General features: G+C 34.3%; 1 protein-coding gene and 1 long non-coding RNA gene across 6 annotated transcripts in view; both read right to left on the reverse strand.

Annotated features, from left to right (window-relative positions):
• LOC133711002 (uncharacterized) overlaps positions 1-19,066 on the reverse strand; it is a 66,091-nt gene that overhangs the window by 15,425 nt on the left and 31,600 nt on the right. The window lies entirely within an intron of this gene.
• On the reverse strand, positions 1,222-19,003 carry LOC133711000 (uncharacterized). 4 transcript variants are annotated; one of them, XM_062137158.1, is made up of 25 exons: positions 18,854-19,003; positions 18,528-18,734; positions 17,914-18,131; positions 17,713-17,818; positions 17,485-17,586; positions 17,279-17,338; positions 10,175-10,253; positions 9,943-10,093; positions 9,566-9,689; positions 9,283-9,463; positions 9,139-9,167; positions 8,816-8,964; positions 8,494-8,596; positions 8,224-8,322; positions 8,092-8,141; positions 7,881-8,004; positions 7,648-7,710; positions 7,473-7,532; positions 7,224-7,385; positions 7,074-7,147; positions 6,901-6,994; positions 6,650-6,789; positions 6,471-6,551; positions 1,718-1,823; positions 1,222-1,532 (listed from the first exon to the last, which is right to left on the reverse strand). In XM_062137158.1, exons 2-25 carry the CDS (start codon positions 18,699-18,701, stop codon positions 1,461-1,463), a joined length of 2,601 nt encoding a protein of 866 aa, XP_061993142.1. In that variant the 5' UTR covers positions 18,702-18,734; positions 18,854-19,003; the 3' UTR covers positions 1,222-1,460. The 4 variants fall into 4 exon arrangements, with proteins under 4 accessions (XP_061993142.1, XP_061993145.1, XP_061993143.1 ...); XM_062137159.1 differs by having other exon boundaries at positions 1,223-1,532; positions 9,943-10,090; XM_062137160.1 differs by lacking the exons at positions 1,222-1,532; positions 1,718-1,823 and adding an exon at positions 1,874-5,566.

A 19,066-nucleotide genomic window follows, 5' to 3' on the forward strand; every position in this document is an offset into this window, starting at 1 on the left:
AACCGTCCACCCAACCAAAACCGTCAATCACCTAATCAAAATACGATCCTATCTTAGCAATTGATTCATAACACACTCAAATGACGATCCAACGGTCGGATTCTCACGGATCGCCCTTGGGATCATCCTATCAAAATTATACGAAGATCCAACGGTCGGATCTTCGCGGATTGCAAATCGAAGATAAAGCGTAAAATCAAAACCCTAGCATGCATCAACTTTCTCCAAAATAACCTTATAATCCCTCACTTGCATTTGCCTAATTCAGTGGAATGGCACTCGGCGCTCATCCTACAACGGATCTCACCAATACTTATAGTGTCGAACACATATAAGTATAGATTTAAATGATCTTGGTTTGGCACACCAGGATTCTATCCTATTTCTTCTAATGAATGACATTTTACCACTTAATCATATTTCCAATCATCACTAAGAAAATAAGATTTGTGAATATTTGTATCGAATCTTGTAACATTTTTTACTTCAATTCAGGTTTATTTACATTGAATTATGCATTGAAGAATAGCTACGCACGCTACTTTGAGCGAAGCTTTCATGGACAACCACATCTTGGCATTTGCATATCTTTTCTTTCTTAAATACAAGAACCATCTCCAACTCAGAATTCATTATCTATATATTTGGATAAAACAAGGTAATTATCAAAGTATCCCTAGTTATGTCATCAGTTTAGCTAATTGTATTTATCACCAAATTAAACTAAGTAATTAATGTTTGTGCTTTGTGTAAAGCATGTATTCAACAAGACGTTGTGCTAAAGAAAGCAGTAGATGGCAACACCAACTTAACATTGTGGAAGGACGCATAGAGAGTAGCAACAAAACCAATTTGGGCAAGTATATATTCTTGCAAAAATTTCTGTAATTTTTCTATTGAAGATATATTGGATACACATATTCATTAGTGACAATTCTTTAAAGGGATGGTCCAAACTGTTAGGAAGACATTAGTAATATCAGCGGTTAATTCTCTATGAAAAAAACCAACTTAACATTGTGGAAGGACGCATAGAGAGTAGCAACGAAACCAATTTGGGCAAGGATATATTCTTGCAAAAATTTGTGTCATTTTTCTATAGAAGATATATTGGATACACATATTCATTAGTGACAATTCTTTAAAGGGACGGTCCAAACTGTTAGGAAGACATTAGTAACCAGCGGTTAATTCTCTATGAAAAAAGTGTTTTCATTTAGTTTAAACACAACACCCCAACATTATATAAAATGTAGTTTACTAAATTACAGACAAATATTTATTCGAACTCCATTTTTTTGTTTACTTCTTTTATTCAAACGTGAAATCTTTACATGTTTGACAAGCAATCTAAGCAATAATACATCTCAAATGAATATGTAGATTTGTAATCACTTATTCAAATGGAGCTGTGTTTACTATGCGCCTTATTCTTCCTAGCAGTTCATAGTGCATAATCATCAATATGCTGAAGGGAAACCCTTATATGGATTGTTGAATGTGAGAGCATTACCAGGACGTGAAAACACAATCTGCATCAAATTAATAACTTAAATTGGGTGATCTGAAGCACGTGTGACTAAGGCACACATAATACTTAAAAAGATCATAGCGAAGATCATATTATTGTATGTAGTGTATATTGTTATGCAAGATTAATTAAGTGTATATTATCCAACAGCGGAAATTCGAAAAATGTGTAGAGTATAAAAGTTACCTGGTAATCTCGAAGTGTATATGACTTGAAACCAGCAGCAAAATAATCAAAATAATATTCCCATGTCCGAATGAAATTTTCATTGAATCCAAGAGCGAGTATTTCACTATAAACAACAAAGAGAAATTGCACTGTATTAAAAGCTAAAATTGCAGCCGTCATAAATTATATTCCATTTAATTTCATTTGATATATATATACACACACATATAGACACTCACGCGCGCATGTAAATGAAAACTTTTGTTGGAGTATATGTTCAATGAAAAGCAAAGAACAAAGAGCAATAGTGAGCTTAATTAATAAGTAGGGAGTTCCATGTTCAGACAAGAAAGTTGCAATGAAAAATTTATGCCCATTGTTTATATCCTTTTCAATCCATATATAGACTTAAAAGTATATGATGCATATCATAATATTAATAAACCGTGCATGTCATGGTCCTCAAGAACCTCATTATAAATAGAATTCTTATTTATCTATTACACAGAAATTTGCCATCAGACTACAACTTTTTAACTCTGTCGACTCTTTAAGAAATTTTTTCTCCAACATCTTACTGTTTGATTATAATGAATTCTAATGTTTTTCAAGTGCGCGCTCTACACTGTGAAATGAAATTCTCATAATTTTAAAATAAAAACACTATAACAAAAAGTTAGACCTAATTATGAGATTGTTCTCATCTCATGATAACAGATTATACCAAAGTCTGGAAGCAGCCATGGTTGATGTTACCCTACTTTACAGATTAGACATCCACAAGGAATTATATATTCCTTTATTGAGTATAGGCAACTCTTCATAGTGCTTATCCGGTAATGATATAAACTAAAGAAAGACCAATCAGCCTTAACGGTTCATCTGGTATTATGTCACATCCCGAATTTCGAATAAAAAAATTCGTATCCGAAACGCGATAACTTAACAAGTACAAGAAAACACATAGAAAATTCTTCATTAAAATTAAGCGATAAAGCAAACTGAGCTCACTAACATCAATACGGACTTGTTCTTTAGAGTCACATATTAATTACAAAGAGTTTACAAATTAAACTGAACGACAATTCAATAAGTAAACACACTCATCACTCTCACTAAACAGCGGAAGATTAAAACTACAAGTACCCTTCAACGTCCACGCAACAGAAAGTACACCTCAGCTTCAACTACGGTTACACGAGATTCTAACATGCACAATAACCCTACACCATGGAATAGTGCACTGGGTTGAAACAACAAACCCGGTAAGCTTTTGAAACTCGTATGAGTAAACCTAAATAACCCCAAAACGTCTTTCCGACACGAGGACAACAATCATCACAATGATTAATTCCAACAATAAAATCCTTTTCGTTTTAAGGAACACACAGGTCACAACCGTGACAAAACCAATCATTCTAAATAAAAACCGATAATCCCTCACCCACTCACTCTATCTAAAGCCAAGAAATCACCCTTTTTAATTCCATTTACAATTACTCAATTGAAGAGTAATTTAAAGTAACCAAAATCAACCCTACAATTCATTCGAAATCAAAGTCCCACATAGACGACAAAAGAAAGGACACCGACACTCTCTTTTAAAAATATATACCCATGGGCACACGATAACTCAAAATTATCCCCCAAGCAGTATACTGTACTCAAAGGCACACGATAACACAAAGTTATCCCCCAAGTAGTACAGTGGCAGATAGACTAGAGCTCTAACTGAATCGTAACCTGTCACCTCGGCCGAGGATCAGCCTTACGATAATAATTGCCTCAAAACCAATGTGACAAAAGGTCCTTAGACCGAAACATTCAAAAAGTCCACTTGACTCGAAATGTCACATTCAACTCAAAATACTCTTTTCATACAATTACATCAATCACTCACATAATGAATCGTACTCCGTTACACTCAGCTCAAAATACTCTTTTACACAATAAGCTCTTCAACACAATAAAATCAACAATTACATGATATATTGTATTCCCGTAAAGAGTAAGTGCTCGAAATAATAATTCAATTAAATCACCATCATTACCTCACCCAATGTCACACCATTCAAATATATATTCCACGTAAATATACATATACGTAGTCATCCACTCAGGAATGGCTACTAATATCAACTATAGTTCACACACATCAAAAACAGATAAATTCATTTTTATACTTAAAAACTCATTTTCTTACCTATGAACCGCAGTCCTATGAACCGTAGTCGATCGAGTTCATATCATTTAAAAACAAATCTTTATTTGCATAAAACGATTTCACGATTTAGTGATAAAACGTACAAAAAGTAATTCGGTTCGTAAATGAACCACGTGAGATTTACTCACCTCTAAATCCAGCTGCATCTTCTCTAACAGCTAGGATAAATTACCGGACGTACTGTCAATCACCTAAAGAACGTACAGCCTCGATTCAATACACGAATCACAAAAAACAATTAAATTTCGAAACTCTCGAAACAATCCAAAAATTCGAAAGTGACGCCAATCGAGGCGAAACCTCATCCAAGACCACCCAAAGTCTCCGGAACAGTTCTACGGTCAATATATCAAAACTACAAGTCGATCGGATGGCCAGATCCACACGGATCGAAAACCGATCGAATCGAAAACCCTAAAACCCTAACATGCTCATACGAACTCCAACAATTATGTATTGTACATCAACATGTTCGCACGATGTGTAGATTGAAAAGAGGAACAGAAACTGTCCCTGAGGTGGCTGGAAGCCGCCGCACAGCGCCGCCAATCACCGAGTTAGGGGGTGAAACCTACCTGCAACTTTTCGTCTCAACATGCCTAACAACTTTCTCAACTATCACAAAGCTTGAATCGAAGTAAAAAGGGTCGAAATCTACCTCGACAGTTTGTAGATCGGGAAATTTCCCAGTTTTCCAGCGAGCCTCCGTTTTCCGTCCACATGTCAGTTCAGCTCCGATCCTTCGAGGAGCATGACCAGCATCAACAGGCGACTCCAAAAAGCCAAGTGGTTCGAGTTATGGTGGCCGGAGGAGGGAGAAACCGACGTTGACCCAAAACGAGGTAAGGATCGGGTCTGCCATGCACCGCCGCGTAGACGCCGAGAGGGGATGAGATGTTACCACAAGGAGGTAGAGGAGGAAGAGGCGACGCCATCGCCGGTGGTAGCTCGTCCAGAGGTGGCCGGACGGCGGAGATATCAGCCGGCGAAGTTTTGAGGCGATTTCCGGTGGGAGGAGAGAGAAGAGAGCTCGGGTTTCCTGTTTTGGAAACCTGGGCATTTTTGCAATTTCTGAAAAATTTCGTCCTTTTATCAAAAATGGAAACTTTTTCTGAAGCTCATAAATTCTTCATATGAACTCCGATTTTCGAGTTCCGCATATACACGAACTCGTATCGACGTGCTCTATGACTTTTGTGAAGGAAGTTTTCGGAGAAACCCAACGTATAAAAAGTCAAACTTCGTATACCCCCTAAAACGTGCATTTCGATTAATAAATCGTCTGAAATAATTTCGTTCTATACTCGAACCACCAAATCGTACTAACGAACACTTTATTAATTCTCAAAATTCCCAACAATTTAATAACGACTTTCGAGGTATTACATATTATGAACTAAACAAAGACTAGTTAGCCTTGACTATTAACAATATATTGGATGTAATAATTTATAAGGTACAGTTGGATATATTGATCAAAATAATTGAACAACTTCAAAATTGATCAAAACTGATCAAAATTGTGGACAATATGTTGATATTGCCACCGGGAGCAAGTAGCGGCCATATAGAGGACATCTATATTCTTGGCTTTCCACGTACGGTTTACCAAGTTTTTAGTGATGATCCTTCGGATCCTATTGCTGCAAATGTTCACAACAATTTTCTCAATTACATTGGAAATTATGAAATACACTAACAATATAATTTACGGAAAATTAATCTATGCACCCGCTAGCTGTGCAAGCGAATTAGCAGATCCAGACAACTTTTTTTTTAATAACAAAAAAATATACTTGATATTATCAAACCATCCAACTCTGTTGATGTAAGTGCACATCGGTGTACTGAATACTTATTACTCTATATAATATACTCATCAGAGTAAATTTCCTTTACATTGGAAAGGATATGGTAGTATATATGGTAGTGATGCGTCCGAAGAACTTGAATTTAACTATGCTGTCAAGCATTTATGAGGATTTCCAAGCCTTGGTGATTCTAATGAATTATGTTGGATAAACTAATAGATGTAACTTTTTAGGTTGGATAAACTGTTTTTCTATTGATGTTGGATAAACTGCTCATTTTTGAAGATCTGTTTTATTGCTTTATACTTTCTATTGAAATTATGTAGGATAAACTGTTTTTCGCTGAATATGTTTGTGCAATTAAATTTGTTTGTACTTCTTGAACATTCTTCGTTTGTTGAGTTTTTAATTTTTTTTAATTTTTAATTTTTATTTATTATTATTATTATTTTTTTATCAACTCTTGGTATTAATATTTTCCCATTTAGATTTTGTTGGTGTCCCCACTTTTAGATTAGAGAATATATTAGAACTTCATCATTAAGTGCACTTATTCCTTTTGGAAAATTTATGCCCATCGCGGCTTCTATCATTTTTGATCTATATACAGACTTGAGAGTATATGCTATATATCATAAATTCAAAATAAACTTGTGCATGTCAACCGCATTATACATAGAATTCTTATTTATATTGCCATCAGACTAATTAAAGACATGATCGACTATCTTCTTACCTCTGTCTCTCTAAGAAATTCTTTCTCCAACATCTTAGTGTTTGGTAATAATGAATTCCAATGTTTTCCAAGTGCTCCACACTGCAAAATGAAATTCTCATAAGTTAGAAATAAAACATTATGACAAAATGTCGGACCTAATTATGAGATTGTTCTCATCTCATGATAACAGATCATACCAGAGTCCAGAAGAAGCGGCCATGGCTGATGTTACCCTACTTAATGAAGGTAGACATCCACCAGGAAATATATATTCCTTTATGAAGTAGCCTGAATTTTGCCTGTACTCATCATATCGATCATCCGGCACAGATATGAACTAAGAAAGATCAATCACCATTAGCAATATGTTCGATGCCATCATTTATAGCAGTCAAATTTATTAGTCAAAATAGTGAAGCAACTTGGAGTCAAAATTGTCAAACACTACCTGGAGAATAAAAAGCCCATTTTTTGCCAGTACAGACTCACAGCAAGAAAAGAACTCATCCACAAATTCATGGCCGACATGTTCTAGCATCTCGCTAAAAAATGCAGCCACTAATCAAGAAATTTTCAGGAGTATAATGAATGGACTCAAGTTGGTAAGGGAAAAGTACTCACCAAGAAATGATTCTGTCATATTTGTGGTCAGAAGGCAATTGGCGGTAGTCACACAGAAGGAACTTGATCCGGTGCTGTTATAAATTAATTCAAATAACAAATCAAGTTTCTTGGAATAAATAAGTTTCTAAAGTTTCTAAAATTTGATACCTGAAGTCCAGCATCTTTCACTTTCTTTTCAGCAAATTTAAGTTGTTCCTCAGATAGAGTGATGCCAGTGTATCTGCAGCCCGTTTGTTTAACTGCTTCAATAGCTAAGGTTCCCCAACCACAACCAATATCTAGAACCTCATGGTTCTCATCGATTCTAGCCTAGTTTAATTGAAAGAAGAAACACTTTGAAATAGGAGACGAAAACAGAAATCAAACCCTTGACAGAATTCTCAAAATTGAACTCACCTTATCAATGAGAGTAGAGATTTTCCTAAGCTGTGCAGTATTCAGTTCCTCATCTTCTGTCTTAAGAATGACAATTTGACACAGAAAGAAAAAATATAAGTTACATTCCAATTAATGTACTTTCTTCCATGCAGTGTTTATTGTCGTAAACTGACTGGAAGCTGGTGATTCTGACCTTAAATATTGCAGTGGAATACATCATTGTTTCGCCCAAGAACAGCGAAAATAGTTCATTACTCTACAACACACAAAAACCGAATAGTGAACTTCCGTGAGCTAAAAAACCAAGTCTCATGCTAGCATGTCATTTAAATAGCTACTAAAGAGTAAAATCTATTCCAATACATACTAACTGATAATAGAGAGGTTAATTTTAAGTAAATCCTATTATTTCTATAAATTGTATACCAGATCATAATGATGAGAAATGTTCCTTCGAGCCTGTGCAAGACTATTTTGCGTAAAAGCATGCTGAAAGAAGTAACTGGCTGAGGCTATAGTGGCTGTGAAAAACAAAGGCTGCCACCATCCTCTACATAAAACCAACAATGTAATGAGACCTGGATGATTATTATCAGCTATATCACAATTCTAGTTTAAGATAATCGGCCCATTGCACCTTTTGTTGTTTGATTTTGAGGCATTAGAATCTCTGTTGGCAATGAGAAGCTGGAAGAAGAAACAGCAAGGCAAAATTTTATCAAAATCTGCATAGTAATGAGAATGAGATTGCAATGTTCAATTATCATACCATAAAAAGATTTAGAAGACCTCGGTCTTTATCATTGAAAGAAAAATCGCCACTGATATATGCAACTGCAATGCCTAAATCAGCCTGCAGTGTCATTACCTGTGAAATTAAAACTTCTCCTAATCAGTGAAAGTTCGTGAGGATTTAATGGTGTTTTCATATTTACAATGATCCGATATAATGTCTTCCTGAGCTTTAATTAGAAACCATTTCCTTTTAACTAGGATTCACATTATGCAGTGTCAAAGTCAGTTAAAAGTATATGCATACTTTCCAGTAAAACTGAGGACTGTGAACTTTGAGAACGGATTTTAGAGAACAGTCCTTGCTGCTTCCCTCAAAGGTCAACATTGTGCCTCCCTCTTCTAATAAGCTGCATACGAAACAACATTTAAAATATACTAATTGTATTCATATCTGATGAAACTTATTCCAGATGATGAAATGAAAAAAAAGTAGTAAAACAGTTGACATAGAAGATAGAAAAAGAAAAAACAAGTGGCATATGCAATGCAGGTAACAGTAAGCTTGTCACATACATGATCCAAGTTGAGGAAGTAGAATACATTTCAAGAACATAAGTATTACTCACATTAAACATCCGGTAGATATATAATGTCTAAGAAATGTAGTAACAAATAGGCGTGCCACTGTTTCTGTCAATGAAAGAGCCATATGTTTTGGGTTTCCCAACAGGGCACAACCTTTCCCAAGCATACCATGTGCTGCAGCCACTCCAGCCTGCAATTCCAATTTGCCAATGTATTAAGCTTCTTAATTCAACTAATTTACCATTCACTTCATCAATATGAATAATTACCGAGGAGGTCAATCACTCTTTCATATTTTATACCATAACATGTATCAGTCAGTTATACAATAATATGATCTGATAACTAACTCCTTCATATATACCTTTAGCCCATCCTCATGGAAGCCATAACCTGAAAAAGTGTATGATAGACTATCAGATGATTGATAAAAGCTAAAGCATAGTTTTAGCAACATAGGATAATATCAGCTCGGAGAAATGAAAATTGAGGTAGTTCTGAATCTCACCCTGGTATGCTCCACAAAACCAAATTCCTCTCTTTCCTTGAATATGAGGAAGCTCCAGCGAAGCTTTCGATGCAGCAACAGATAGGACCGGATGGCTTGTTGACCACTTAAGCAAGGTGTGGTTTGGTGTATGATCTGGATTGAGTGTCACAAGATATGGTTGACGTGTTTCGCTGAGGTTCTGCACATTCAAAAATTCCAGGAATGGTTAAGTCTTCAACAGAAGAAGGGAGCAATTTCAAAGAGGAAAGTTCCACAAATTCTTACTGAACACATAATTTACCTGAACCTGATTGAGCCAGTATGTCAAACATACTTTGTTGTCAGTACTTCCAAGATAGTTTAATGCACTCCATGCTGCTAGATTTTGGGGCATAAAATTTTTGTCACGATGAAGGAAAATATCACTGCCAATAGAGTTGAACAATGTTATGCATTCATTGAATTAGCTAGGAGACCAAAAAAGCAAACCAACTTCAGCATTTACCCTCTTTTCCAAAATAAGAAAAGGTAGATAAATCAAAGTAAATGATCAGGTGCATATTATAAGTTGATTATTTTTCAGAGTACACATCAAGTGACCAGCAAGACATAGCTAGCAAGATTACAGACTTACAGGTACTAATTTGAAGAGGTGCAAGTGATAATACAAAGGTATACCAGTACACATATTGGAAGGCGCCAAGTATTCTCAGTTCATCCGGTGTTGCCTGTTCTCCTAATATTCTCACGGCTTTGGGGGCTTGGATAGCTAGAATGCATCCATTGTAAATTTCCTCAAAACAATCTCCAGTAAAAACAGTGCAACCTGCTATCTCTCATGGAAACTCTATTAATACAATTGAAGAGAGGATCAGAAATAGGAGTCTCAACTATCCATATAACCACTCACCGTCATCAGTTGTGGAAACTTTATGCACCTCAGAGCCGGTTCTTATCTGACACCCTTTACTCTCCAACACTTCTTTCACCTGAATTTGTTAACCAAACATGAGCTAGAGACAAGAGTCCTAGAGAAACTGATACGCTAAAAGCAAGCGCATAATTTAACCCTGAAAAGATCGTTAGTAGTATAAGCAAATAGGGATCGTTCTATTCCGGGGATTGAGGGTACACCTGTCATTGTCAAACAATTAAACAATTAAAATTAAAACAAAGTATAATATTCACAAATGTATTCACAAAATATAAACATTTTACACGAAAAGGGGGGATTTTGTTTTTGGTTTTTTTTTGGAAATGAAACTAAGTTAACAAAAACAATTAAAATGCAAAAACATAAAAATACGAATGGAATGAAGGAACAAAGATCAAAACCGAAACTTATGATTAAAATTGATTCAAACCCTAATATTGTTCATCTAAGTCATGAGAAAGGAGTTGATCATGTGAAACATTCGAAAGCAAATGAATTCCCATTTTTTACTTTTCAATGCTAATTAACCTAAGCGAAAGCACCTAGATTAATCCTATCAAACATGCAATCAAACCCTAGAAAGCTAGTCAATCATGTCATGTTTAACGCATTACACATAGAGAAAGGCTATCAACTCAAGTGTACAACTTAGTATGGAAAAGTCCACCTAATTGCAATTCTCTTTAATTAAATTCGATCTTTGTACAAAACCTTTACTACTTTGATTCAAGTTTACACAAAACGAAAAGTCGATTTCATGTTCTTAAACCTAGCACCATTCATATCGAAACCCTAAGTGTTTGCAACCACATAAGATTAAAATACAAAAGTTATCTATAACGCAAATTTAATTAAACAAACCCACATAAGCAACTCTCGAATCACAATATATGAATCTGAAAATTCTCAATTAATCATAAAAATTCCAGAAATAATACTTTGTTCAAACATATATGTCAACTAGTTCATAACCAACGAAATTCAAAGCAAAGGTTACAAAGGAGAATCGAATTACACCGTGGATGAAGATGAGATGGATGATTCACGTTGTGGATTCTTGAAACTCGAAAGCAAGCTTCAAGGATGGCTATGGATGGAAGTGCTCACGGCTTCTCTTCTTCTTCTTTGGCCTTGCTTGAACTCGTGGAGATGACTAAACTTGAAACTAGAGGATGGAAAGGAAAATGGAAAGGAAATGGAGAGACAAAGAAGATGGAATGGATGAAGGAATGTCCTTTCTTCTTTGTTGTAGCCTCTATTTATAGGCTACCAAGCAAAACTATTTGGATTTAAACAAATGATGATATGTTAGGTTTGAGCATTTAAACATTAATGGAATTTATTAGGTTTGAATATTTAAACACTAATGGAATTTGTTAGGTTTGAATATTTAAACACTAATGGAATTTGTTAGGTTTGAGTCACTTTCTACTCATTTTTCCTTCAATTAATTCTCCACCAAGACTTCAGATTTTGCCCGTGACTTCTTCATATGAAATGATCCATCATGAGTGTAGATCATTCTGTAAAATTTTCAGAATTTATCTCCATGTGTTTGGGCCGGAATTTCTGCTGGACTCCTTACAGGTCCAGTTTTCCAGTTTTGCTTCTGCAGAAAATTGGGCTGACTGTTTGAAGGCCTTCCACTTCTTTTTGGCTCTTGCACTCTTCATAAGAAATGTTTCTTAGGATGTCTAGAATGGATCTGGAAGGTTTCAGCTCATTTGAAGTTCATTTGGTCAGGTGGTCGCTCCTTCTTCCTTGCTTGGCTTGGTTTCTCCTAGCCGGAGTAGGAAAATGTGTAAAGTTGACCTTTTTAGTGCATTTCCATTTTTCTCCATCATTTTATGGACCTAACACTTATTTCATCATCATCTACTCCAATGTACCTAAAAATAAAAATTGAATTAAAAATCGATTCGTTAAGGAATTAACTAAGCAAAATGTGAGGAATTAACTATTAAAATACCACATTAAAATGCTCCTATCAAATTCCCCCACACTTAGCTTTTGCTAGTCCCTTAGCAAAATCAAAAACTAACAAACCAAAAAGACTATGACACAAAACAAAGAAACCAACGAAAAAATTGACTAAGTATGGAAACAAAAACACAAAGACTCAAAGAAACCAAAAACGTAAAACACAAAGCAAAACACAAAGAAAAAAAAAAAAAAAAAAAAAAAAAAAAAAAAAAAAAAAAAAAAAAAACGTCACACATAAAAGAGTAAATTCAAAGACAAAGACCATGATGTTGACATCACAAAGACCTCTATTGCCCTTTAACATATTGTCTCAGAAATCTCATACTTTCAAGACACCAAGATTAGCACTTAACCAAGAATCACATCATCAAGATATTCAAGAGGTAATTACAAAATATAATCCACATATAAGCATGTAAGACTTGGGAGTAAACAATGGTGGTGAGTGGAGCTCAACATATTTCAAACAAGTCATGATTCAAACCTCACATGGATATATCACTCTTTCTTCTCTAAGATTCAAGGCTCATGCTTAAAAGCTTATAATCACTCAATTATATGTGAGAGAAAATATTTTGAGGCAATCAAATAGCTCACATATATAAGAAACAAAAAGCACTTTGTGAATATAATTTTTTTTTTTTTTTTTTAAAAGATCTCATGAAAGATATCAACTACTTGCACGAATGGACCCAAGCCATATGTTCAACTCTTGTAACTCATCTCCACATCAAAGGCTGTTCCATCTTAAGGATCAAGAAGGTCTTCTCAAAGGTTGTAATGGGGCTAAGGCTCAAGGTTTTAAGAAATAAAAGGGTAAGGAATTTTAACAAAGTATCCTAAAAACCTAGCAGAGCTCATGTTGATGTAGAGAGACTTCTAGAAATCCACCAAGGCATAACGTCATACTCATGAGGCTTTATAAAAGGGCTTAATGTCTTCATCTTCATTCTAAACTCCCTTTGATTCTAGTGAATTGGACAAAGACCAAATTTTTCGATAGTGGGCATTCAATTCAAAACAATCTCCAAACTCACCAAGTATGGGGGACTAAAATCCATAAACATTCTTTTTTTTTTTATATTTTTTTATTTTTATTTTTTTTTATTTTTTTATGGACAAGTCTACCCCCACACTTGAATTTTCACCTCTTCTTAATCCTTGTCACCATCATGTAGTAAGTCTCAAAAGATAGCTCCACTAAGTTTTTAGAACAAAGGGTAGGATTATAACTATACTAAGGTTCAGGGGTTAAGGATTTTTAGGGTGATGAAAGAAAAGGCTTAATGTAGGCTCAAAGGGGTTTATCTAAGGGGGTCCCACGACGGGCACAAATAGGGACACAGGCTTATTTGGCAATGGTGGTAGTTCCTAGGTGCCTCTATCCTTTCCAGAATCAGGGCCATGTATTGACAAAACGTCTTAACAAGCACAAGAGCGAATTCTAGCATTCTCTAGTCCATTAAACTTAATCTATGGCATGTAATCAATCAAGATGAAAGAATAATGAGATCAACAGAATCATCACCAAGAAAATAAGAGTATAATTCATTTTTTTTTCCATTAATCACTCAACAAAGAAAGGGCACATGGCTCAAATTCTCACAAGGGTTATTATGAATCATAACTTATCATCCACATGTTCATATTCTGTACCAAAGTTACGCATGCACCATATCTACTACACATTCATATGCTTTTCATAAATCATAATTAACCAAAGAATATCATCAAATATTATCCCAATCTTGTGATCCTCTTTTAGCCTTAATTTCAGAGATATAAGCTCATCCTAGACAGTTAAAAGGGCATCCTATGACTCAAAAATAAAAACAAAGGACTAAGACTCAATAAATAAAATCAAAGAAATTTTTTTAATTTTTGACATTTTTCGATTTTTTTGTATTTTCCAATATATCTGACTCAAAATAAAAGACTCAAATATAAATCCCTTCCCCCACACTTAAATATTGCATTGTCCTCAATGTAATCAATCATAAGCATGCAATGAAACAAATAAGCATAGATAGAAGACATTTATGAAAATAAATCCTAAAATAAAAACAAAAGAGAAAAAAATAAAAAATAAAAAGAGATAGGGAAAGAGAAAGCAAATCTGTGTAGGTAGACTCCTTCACAGCTACTTCTGAATTGGGTTGCCTCCCAAGCAGCGCTTGAGTTTAACGTCTTTCAGCCAGACAGAATAGAAATTAGAAAGTTAGTAACTATAATTAACTAAGAAATACAAAATATACAATTTGGGAGATATTTTTTTTTTTTTTTTTTATTATTATTTTTTTATTTATTTATTTTTGTTTTTTTTTTTTTTTGTAAAAAGCTGAATTTAATAAGACTGAATGAATGCATTTTATTTTATTATTTTTTTATTTTTTATTTTTTATTTTTTTTATTTTTTATTTTTTATTATTATTATTTTTTTTTTTAAAATATAGGACTCAAAATGAAAGACAAAAATATTTATAGGATTCAAAATGAAAGACAAAAATATAAATCCCTTCCCCCACACTTAAATATTGCATTATCCTCAATGTAATCAATTAAAAGCATGCAATGAAATAAGTAAGCATATAGGGATGGAATTTACGAAAATAACTACTAAAACAAAAAGAAAATGGAGGAGTAAAAGGGGAAGAGAAAGCAAATCTGATTATATTCTGAATTGGGTTGCCTCCCAAGCAGCGCTTGTATTTTACGTCTTGCAGCCAGACGGTACCTACATTAAATAAAGTTAGTAACTTAATATTAACAAAGAAATACAAAAAAAAAAAAAAATAATAATAAACAAGTAACTATGAATTACAAACTACAAGTATAATTAACAAGTATTTTGTACATAAGACACAAGTTAAGTACACAAGTGAGTATAAAACGTAAAAAGTATTTTTACAAGTATAAAGTGTGAAACAACAAAATAATTTACACGTAAAGAGTATGCACAAGTATTTCTTTTGTTATAAACATTATTGATATCAAATCTAATTCCAAGCGGTAAATCAAGTGGACGTGCGGCCCAAGTATAGTCGTCTAGACACAAAGTCCCTCCTACATCCGTTGGGCAACCTTACTGAAATGGCCAGGTAGGGGAGGGTGAACACGAGAGGAAAAATCCATTTTGGCATGAGCTAAGCCCATTTATAAGCACTTCTGGATTCAAAAACCCGTCATGAACGTTGTCCCCTTCCTAGACACCATCTCACATAGGATATTCTTACTAGGATGTAAAAGGTCCTAAGTGTGTTAGACAGTTCAATGAATGTTAATAAAGGCCGCCCTCAACCATAAGGGACCTGAACTAGGTACCAATAAGGGGTTTAGGCCAATATTAATAAACACGACTTCACCTATTCCTTCTTTAATTTACAACTCACAATTAAACTCGTATTCAACAATAAAAAAAAACAACCTAGTTAATTTAAACTAAGTATCAAACAGTTTATATACAACAATTATAAACAAAAACAAGTGATTTTTCAATTCCCCGGCAACGGCGCCAAAAATTGATACGCTAAAAGCAAGCGCGCAATTTAACCCTGAAAAGATCGTTAGTAGTATAAGCAAATAGGGATCGTTCTATTCCGGGGATTGAGGGTACACCTGTCATTGTCAAACAATTAAACAATTTAAAATTAAAACAAAGTATAATATTCACAAATGTATTCACAAAATATAAACATTTTACACGAAAAGGGGGGATTTTGTTTTTGGTTTTTTCGAAAATGAAACTAAGTTAACAAAAACAATTAAAATGCAAAAACATAAAAATACGAATGGAATGAAGGAACAAAGATCAAAACCGAAACTTATGATTAAAATTGATTCAAACCCTAATATTGTTCATCTAAGTCATGAGAAAGGAGTTGATCATGTGAAACATTCGAAAGCAAATGAATTCCCATTTTTTACTTTTCAATGCTAATTAACCTAAGCGAAAGCACCTAGATTAATCCTATCAAACATGCAATCAAACCCTAGAAAGCTAGTCAATCATGTCATGTTTAACGCATTACACATAGAGAAAGGCTATCAACTCAAGTGTACAACTTAGTATGGAAAAGTCCACCTAATTGCAATTCTCTTTAATTAAATTCGATCTTTGTACAAAACCTTTACTACTTTGATTCAAGTTTACACAAAACGAAAAGTCGATTTCATGTTCTTAAACCTAGCACCATTCATATCGAAACCCTAAGTGTTTGCAACCACATAAGATTAAAATACAAAAGTTATCTATAACGCAAATTTAATTAAACAAACCCACATAAGCAACTCTCGAATCACAATATATGAATCTGAAAATTCTCAATTAATCATAAAAATTCCAGAAATAATACTTTGTTCAAACATATATGTCAACTAGTTCATAACCAACAAAATTCAAAGCAAAGGTTACAAAGGAGAATAGGATTACACCGTGGATGAAGATGAGATGGATGATTCACGTTGTGGATTCTTGAAACTCGAAAGCAAGCTTCAAGGATGGCTATGGATGGAAGTGCTCACGGCTTCTCTTCTTCTTCTTTGGCCTTGCTTGAACTCGTGGAGATGACTAAACTTGAAACTAGAGGATGGAAAGGAAAATGGAAAGGAAATGGAGAGACAAAGAAAATGGAATGGATGAAGGAATGTTTCTTAGGATGTCTAGAATGGATCTGGAAGGTTTCAGCTCATTTGAAGTTCATTTGGTCAGGTGGTCGCTCCTTCTTCCTTGCTTGGCTTGGTTTCTCCTAGCCGGAGTAGGAAAATGTGTAAAGTTGACCTTTTTAGTGCATTTCCATTTTTCTCCATCATTTTATGGACCTAACACTTATTTCATCATCATCTACTCCAATGTACCTAAAAATAAAAATTGAATTAAAAATCGATTCGTTAAGGAATTAACTAAGCAAAATGTGAGGAATTAACTATTAAAATACCACATTAAAATGCTCCTATCAGAAACCATTTACTTTCAGTTCAGACCTTGAAACTGTTTTTCTTTTTTCTTTTTTTATTTCAGGTTTTCTTTTTTCCACTAGTGGCATCAAGTATATAAGCTTATTGGCAATATTGATTACTTCAAAAGTAAAAGATTAGTACCTTCTTCACATAACAATGTGAACCCCATTTGATGGTAAGCCACTGTGGGCCGCCAAATAGCTGCAGGATAACTCTTAAGGTATTAAAATGGAAACTAAAACATCAAAATAAGCTTTCTGGTCTCTAATTTATCATGCAATACATGCTACTTTAAAAAAATATTGGCTTTTTAATTAAGTTCAGCTAAAAGGAGATGAAAAATGCACCTGAAGTAGATGATGATTGCGACAAACCGAAAGCACAGAGAAAGCTGAGAAGCTTATAACTCCTTCTGAAGGACACGATAAGATTGAACTACATATTGGAATCTGCAGGTGAATAATCACATTACTTTGCCACCAAGTAACTAATATTACATCGTGACTTAGAAAAAGCTCTAATTAAAGATATTCCAGATTTACAGCTACGTTTTAGTGAATTCATGCATAACTCACAAGGTAAGCCTTCTGAAATAGTTCAGAGTAGTGATGTGACTCAATAAACTGCCCTAAGGTTTCATTCCGGTCAATGTCTGGGTTACTCTCACGCACCTCAAGATAACTGCAAGAAAAATCGAATACAGACATCAATATGACATCTCACAGCAACAGGACATTTTGAGACATGGCATTTCAGAAACCATTCGAGTTACTTACCTGATCAAATCATGTTTAAACTTGGTGATTTCTCGAAGCATTTTCCAGAAGTATGGGTTGAACAAGTTCTTCTTTTCTGCAAACAAGCTTGAGAGACTATTTCGACTACCCCATTCACAGCCCCGTCCTTTATCTAAACTCACTGAGAAGGACATGTTGCATGTCTCCATATCCACTCCAAGGCTCTCAAAGAACTCCATCATATTTGGAAACATTACCTACATTCCAATTTTAAATTTTCATTTCACAAGTCCACAAACCAACATCAACGTTATTCATATGTATTTTATTTTGTAGTAATTGATAGATTATTTGTGAGGATGATCATGAGGAGAATTAACATTGACCAATTAATCAAGAAGGCTGGATCATTGAAGCTTCTTTTGTATTATTTTTGAGTTTAGTATAAACTGTCTAGTGCAAGTTTGAGGATTGTGTTTATAGAAGTTGCACAACTGATCTAACATATAGAACTAACTCTGTGCATACATTTACATTATGTTAAAATTCAAGTCAAAAATTACCAAAACAAGCAGATGGTTAATAATCGGATAATAAGAATATATTTGCAGAATTAGGAAAGAGACTCAGAGAACAACTAGAGTGCTACTTACATGATTGAAGACCATGAAACCAAGGTCCAAATCAACACCATCATATGTGACAGTCCTGGCATGATCACCCAGGTAGTCTTTTTTCTCATATAGAACCACTTCAACGCCTTCTTTTGCAAGAAAATAGGCTGAGACCAAACCACTAATACCAGAACCAATCACTGCCACTTTCATCTTTCACTTATCTTAGTTCTACTTCGAATCCTCCTGCATGAATATGTATGTGAGTTAACAACCAGAGAAATGTATGTGTACTTGCTTAGGAGCATATATAGAGAATATTGTAAAACTTTTCAGGAAAATATAGGAAAATTTAAAGGTTGAACCTGAGCAGAATTTCAAGATACTCTGCTCTCTCTAGTATGTTCAGATTCAAAAAAGAAATAAGCCAATTAAGTTTAACCTCCAGCCAACTATTCTTTTTTTTGCAGCTTTGAGTCTTAAATAAAGAAATAAAGGTATAAAACTCAATTATAGAGTGTCGGTAGCCACTAATACAAAACAGTTGATAAAGAAGAAAAAATAAAGTCAAGCGACTG

The sequence above is a fragment of the Rosa rugosa genome, chromosome 5 (assembly GCF_958449725.1).
Source record: "Rosa rugosa chromosome 5, drRosRugo1.1, whole genome shotgun sequence".
NCBI lineage: Eukaryota > Viridiplantae > Streptophyta > Magnoliopsida > Rosales > Rosaceae > Rosa > Rosa rugosa.

Excerpts from the sequence above, each read along its gene's own strand:
- LOC133711000 (XM_062137158.1), bottom strand. The coding sequence starts at position 18,701 with ATGAAAGTGGCAGTGATTGGTTCTGGTATTAGTGGTTTGGTCTCAGCC. Across the intron at positions 7,386-7,472 it reads TCTCTACTCTCATTGATAAG|GCTAGAATCGATGAGAACCA; the intron begins GTGAGTTCAATT and ends CAATTAAACTAG. Across the intron at positions 7,148-7,223 it reads TGAAAGATGCTGGACTTCAG|CACCGGATCAAGTTCCTTCT; the intron begins GTATCAAATTTT and ends AATTTATAACAG.